Source organism: Hyla sarda, chromosome 4, assembly GCF_029499605.1.
Source record: "Hyla sarda isolate aHylSar1 chromosome 4, aHylSar1.hap1, whole genome shotgun sequence".
Classification (NCBI taxonomy): Eukaryota; Metazoa; Chordata; class Amphibia; order Anura; family Hylidae; genus Hyla; species Hyla sarda.
The window spans coordinates 306543852-306549433 of NC_079192.1; the positions used below are offsets into that span (position 1 = coordinate 306543852).

A 5582-nucleotide genomic window follows, 5' to 3' on the forward strand; every position below is an offset into this window, starting at 1 on the left:
CCGCGATCCCGAACAGTTCCCTGAGCTAACCGGCACTTTTTACTTTCACTTTTAGCCGCGTGGCCCAGCTTTGAGCGCGCGGCTAAAGGGTTAATAGCGCGCGGCACCGCGATCAGTGCCGCGCTATTAGAGGCGGGTTCCGGCTTCACTATGACGCCGGGCCGGCCGCGATATGATGCGGGGTCACCGTGTGACCCCGCGTTATATCGCAGGACCGGGACCCAGGACGTACTCATATGTCCTGGGTCCTTAAGAGGTTAAAGACTCAGCTCATTAGGTTTTTTTCCTCCTCGCATTCAAAAAATCATAACTCTTTTATATTTTCATCCGAAGACTAGTATGAGGGCTTGTTTTTTGCGCAAGTAGTTGTCCGTTGTAATGCCATCACTCACTTTATCATAAAATGTATGGCACAACCAAAGAAATACTTTGTGTGGGTAAACTAAAAAGAAAACCGCAATTTTGCTAATTTTGAAAGGTTTTGTTTTCACGCCGTACAATTTACAGTAAAAATGACATGTTTTCTTTATTCTTTGGGTCAATACAATTAAAATGATACCTATAACGATAATGATAAAGATACTTTTCTATTACTGTTGCGCTTAAAAAAAATCGGAAACTTTTTATCCAAATTAGTACGTTTAAAATTCCCCTATTTTGAAGACCTATAACTTTTTTATTTTTCCGTATAAGAGGCGGTATGAGGGCTCATTTTTTGTGCCGTGATCGGTACTTTTTATTGATACCATATTTGCTTATATAAAACTTTTAATCCATTTATTATTATTTTTTGGGGAATAAAATTTTATAAAAAAGCAGCTATTTTGGACCTTTTTTTCTTTTTACATTCACGCCGTTCACCATACGGTACAATTAACAATTTATTTTAATAGTTCAGATATTTGCGCATGCGTTGATACCAAATATGTATATAAAATATATTTTTAATATTTTTGGGGGTGAAATTGAGAAAATGGGACAATTTACGTTTTTATTGGGGGAGGGGGATTTTCAAATTTTTTTTACTTTTTTTTTAAACTTTTATTTTTACACTTTAATAGTTCCCATAGGAGACTATTTATAGCAACTATTTGATTGCTAATACTGTTCAGTGCTATATATAGGACATAGCACTCATCAGTGTTATCGGTCATCTTCTGCTCTGGTCTGCGTGAAGGCAGATTAGAGCTGAAGACGCCGGGAGACAACCGGAGCAAGTTGAGGGACCTCCATGTGCCGTGCTGGATGATCGGATCACCGCGGCAGCGCTGCGGGCGATCCGATCATCCATTTTAGTGACCGTCATGATACAGATGCTGTATTGATCATGGCATCTAAGGGGTTAATGGAGGACATCCGCAGGATCGCTGATGTCCACCATTACCGGCGGATCCCTGGCTGCGATCAGCAGCCAGGACCTGCCGTGCATGGTCCTGGCATCGCTCCGATGCTCGAGGTTATGCATAGGATGTAAATGTACGTCCTGCGTCCTTAAGGGGTTAAACTAATTTCTCCCCATTTCATATCCAATTCCCTCCATTTTATATTTAGTCAGTGAACATGAAATTGGGGGGGGGGGGGGGGGAGATGGCTATGTAAAATAGGGGGATTGGAAATTAAATAGGGGGAATTTCACCATTTGTTTATAATATCGAAATCACAATATTTACCTCCATAAACACAATCACACATGTCGTGCAGCCCTAATACAAACACATACACACATGTACACAAACACATACACACATATACATACAAGCGCACATATACACACAAACACATACACTTTCATATATATCCCTCTTGTTATTAATAGTCTTTTTTATGTCTTGGGAGGAGATTTACATTTTTCTATTTGGGGTTTGGACACAGTTGGGTAGGTAGAGAATATTTTTTAAGCGGTAAAGTGGAACATAGAACAAATGCAGCAATTTTTTCTTATTTTTTTTTAATGAAGTAAACGAGATAAAGGTTAGCAATGACTTTTCCTCAGTCTGAAGCGCAGTCCTCATCGGCAAGAAGCAGTGAGGAGGAGGAGGATGACGGAGGTTCTGATTCCATCTCTGCTTCTTTTTCGTCCCTCTCTATAAATAGGGCCGTGGCCATGAAGAATGCCCCTCCGATGACTGCCATTATGGTGCAGGTCATGAGGGCATACTCCAGGCTGCGGTATTTCAGAAGAGGGGATTTGGCATATCCTTGTTCATAGGTGTCAGATATCAGGCCGATGAGGTACGGGCTGCCGGCGTCACCTAGGAGGTGATAGATTGTCATCTGCACGGCCAGGGCTGAAGATCTCCTCCGCGGAGTTACTACTTTTAGTATAATGTCAGATATGAGGGTGAAATTTACTGACAGAAGCGTCTCTCCGATGAAGATGAAGATGTTGGTGGCAACAAGGCTGATGTTGCCGAAAGTCAATGCCAACAGAAGAAAAGGGGCCGAGAGCATCATCGCGCAGCCACACACAAGCGGGTCCGCCCGTGGGTTGGATTTGCGATATCTTTTACTTATCTCCGTCCCTGCTACAACTCCCAGAATGCCGGAGACGACTGTAACCACACCAAATATTAGAATGTCGTGATAGTCACACGGCTCAGCGCGGCAAGGGTCCTTCTCTTGTAGGAGTGTTCGTGCATGGGTCAGGTATGATGGACCCCATACACCTATGGCTCCCACTATGAAGGATACAGCCGTCGATCCCAGGGTGGTTAACATGAAGCTTCGATTTTTAAATAGTTTTTTCAGATCTGTCAACCATTTGGCAAACTTCGGGGATTTGTTGTTCTTCTTCCCGTTTGTAGTCGCTCTTGGAAGCTCCTTTGTGACCAAAACCATGAAAGCCACAGCTATGAGGCCCAGGCCAGGGGTGACCCGAAACGCCCAGTGCCAATCGCCCCTTGCTGCATCAGTCACTTTGGGCCCGATGATGTATCCTAGTCCGCAGCCTACAGGTATGACGGAGTAAAACACGTTCAGCATGCGGGTCCGCTGGTCACTTGTAAAAAGGTCTGCAATGATGGAGGGGGCGATGGTGCAGAAAGTCGCCTCTCCGGCTCCAACCAGTCCACTCGTCAGCAGGAAGAGCAGGAAATACCCGTCGGGGATGAATGACAGGGTAAGTGTCATGCTCAGCCAAAGGATGACTCCTGCGCAAACAGTATATTTCTTATTACAGTGGTCGCCCAAATATCCTGCAATTGGTGCGACCAGCACGTAGCTTCCGATGAACAATGTATTCAATAAGCCAGACAGACTAGCATTGGTGTCATAAGCTTTCTGTATATAAGGCAGCACCCCCGCCACGCTGGAGCGATTTGCATAGATGAGCAAATTAACAAAGGCGAGGATCACTACGGTGATGATGGAACGTGCGGTGGACATCACGCTTAGAGATGGCAGGTTCTGCCTCTCAGGGATATCGCCCTTTTCTACATCCATATCACTATGGTCCTCCATTGCTTCTTCCTCCTCCTTCAGCAATGGGTCTTGTGGAGAGGCCATGGTCACAGGTCAGAGCCTGAAAACACTAGAGAGAGAGAGATAAGTGAACACATTAGACAACATGTCATCATTCCTGTCATTATACAATAGATCCTTCATACAGAGCAGAAATGTCCAGCACAGAACCACAAGATAACACTAAGACCATCGCAGCCTCAGAAGAACACGCTTCTCTATAAGTGTTTTATATGGAGACATCTTCCCTGAGGTTACCAATGTCTGATAACCCTGAACCTGTCCAGTCCTAGTAATATCTGATAACCCTGAACCTGTCCAGTTCTAGTAATATCTGATAACCCTGAACCTGTTAGATCCTAGTAATATCTGATAACCCTGAACCTGTCCGGTCCTAGTATTATCTGATAACCCTGAACCTGTACGGTCCTAGTAATGGCGGATTATAAGGGCTTGGCTGTATGGTCACTGGGTCATGGGTGTCATACTGTAGATACAATTGGGCTATCCTGCTATATACATTTACTATTAATGAACCTACCCCACCTCATTGGGATCTATCCGTACCCTATATGACTTTATGCCAATAGTTGATTTGAAAACATTTTTCCCTTTCGGAGTACCCGGAGTATTTCTATTGTTAGTACACACAGAATACTATTATATACTATTATATTTCTGCCCTAATCTATCTGTCATTCTTTTACTATAACACCAAATCTTTCTCATAGACTTATATCTTTTAGAACTTCATGAATTAGGACTTATTTTCTTGGGGGCTTTTTTGGGCATAATTGCATTTTATCACTTTTGCAAGAAAAAGCTCTGGTCATGATAATATCTGTGCGCTTTATTATGTTTAATACCTAAGCCAAGTATTATCACAATGCTATGAGAAATATAACTTTTGTTATTTCTGTTGGAAATTAATTTCTTTTTTTTTTGCAAAAAAAAAAAAGCAACAACAAAAAAAAATCTGACAAACAAAATGCCCTGTGTATATATGAATAGAAGAGGCTGAGACTTACCTTGTGGTTCTCTCTTCAGACAAGGAACGGTCAAAATCTCGAATTCTCTATCGCAAATAGAAACTCTCTAACAAACACTTTGCACCACAGGTTGTGAATGCAAAACACACTGAAGAGTCTGCAGCCGGCGCGCACCTCCTTGTACAGCTTACGGTGACATCATCAGGCATGTGTGACATCACAGGGTTCTAAACCATCTTCAGGTATGTGTATATCTGTATAGTAAATGTGAGTAGCCATATTAGTCCAGTGATGCAGATTGTAATACCTTTTTTTATTGGACTAACAGAATTTTGTAGAGACAAGCTTTCGGGATTCCTCCCTGATAATTTAGCAAGTCCTTTGATCATTAGTCCTTGACTATTGGACCTGATAAAGGGAGGAATCCTGAAAGCTTGTCTCTACAAAATTCTGTTAGTCCAATAAAACAGTTATTGCAAGATACTGCAACATTTTTTGATTAGCGTATATATATATATATATATATATATATATATTAATATACACCTAGAAATACATCAAGTACATAAAAATATCTTTTAGAAAAATATTACTCCAGGCCTGCCGTGTATATCGCCGTACTTCACGGTGTCTTCTCAGTTTATGTATTTTAATCTTTTTACCTTTTAACCCCACTAGGACCAAGGGCATCCTGGGACTTAAGGGCCCTCGGCGTTTCTGTTCACCACCGGTAACAGGGCGATAAATGGAACGGCATGCCTGCTGAAATCGTTCAGCAGGCATCCCATGCCAACACCTGGGGTGGTCCTGAGACCACCCCCCCCCCTCATGTCAGCGATCGCGATCTGCGATGATTCTTAGTAAATTTGGTCTCCAGTGACCCGGTGACCAGGAAAATAAGGAGGATCGGGGCTGACAAGACAGCCCTGTTCCCCCTGAACAGATAGGAGTGAGGTGGTAGGGGTGCCACCCCTCCTATCCCTGCTATTGGTCAGTCAGAAGCGACCAACCAATAGCAGATTCGGGGGGGGGGGGGGGGGGTTAAAGTTTGGTCCTGCTCTGCCCACCTACGGTAGTCTGGGAAGAGCGGGGGAACTGTGCTGGGAGCCGCATCGGAGGTCACTTATCCTGCTA

General features: G+C 43.3%; 1 protein-coding gene across 1 annotated transcript; it reads right to left on the reverse strand.

Annotated features, from left to right (window-relative positions):
* Positions 1 to 1972: 1972 nt before the first annotated feature.
* Positions 1973 to 4667, reverse strand: LOC130367032 (protein spinster homolog 1-like). The gene is made up of 2 exons (XM_056569415.1): positions 4488 to 4667; positions 1973 to 3529 (listed from the first exon to the last, which is right to left on the reverse strand). The coding sequence occupies exon 2, from the start codon at positions 3502 to 3504 to the stop codon at positions 1990 to 1992; it is 1515 nt and encodes a 504-aa protein (XP_056425390.1). The 5' UTR covers positions 3505 to 3529; positions 4488 to 4667; the 3' UTR covers positions 1973 to 1989.
* Positions 4668 to 5582: the final 915 nt, after the last annotated feature.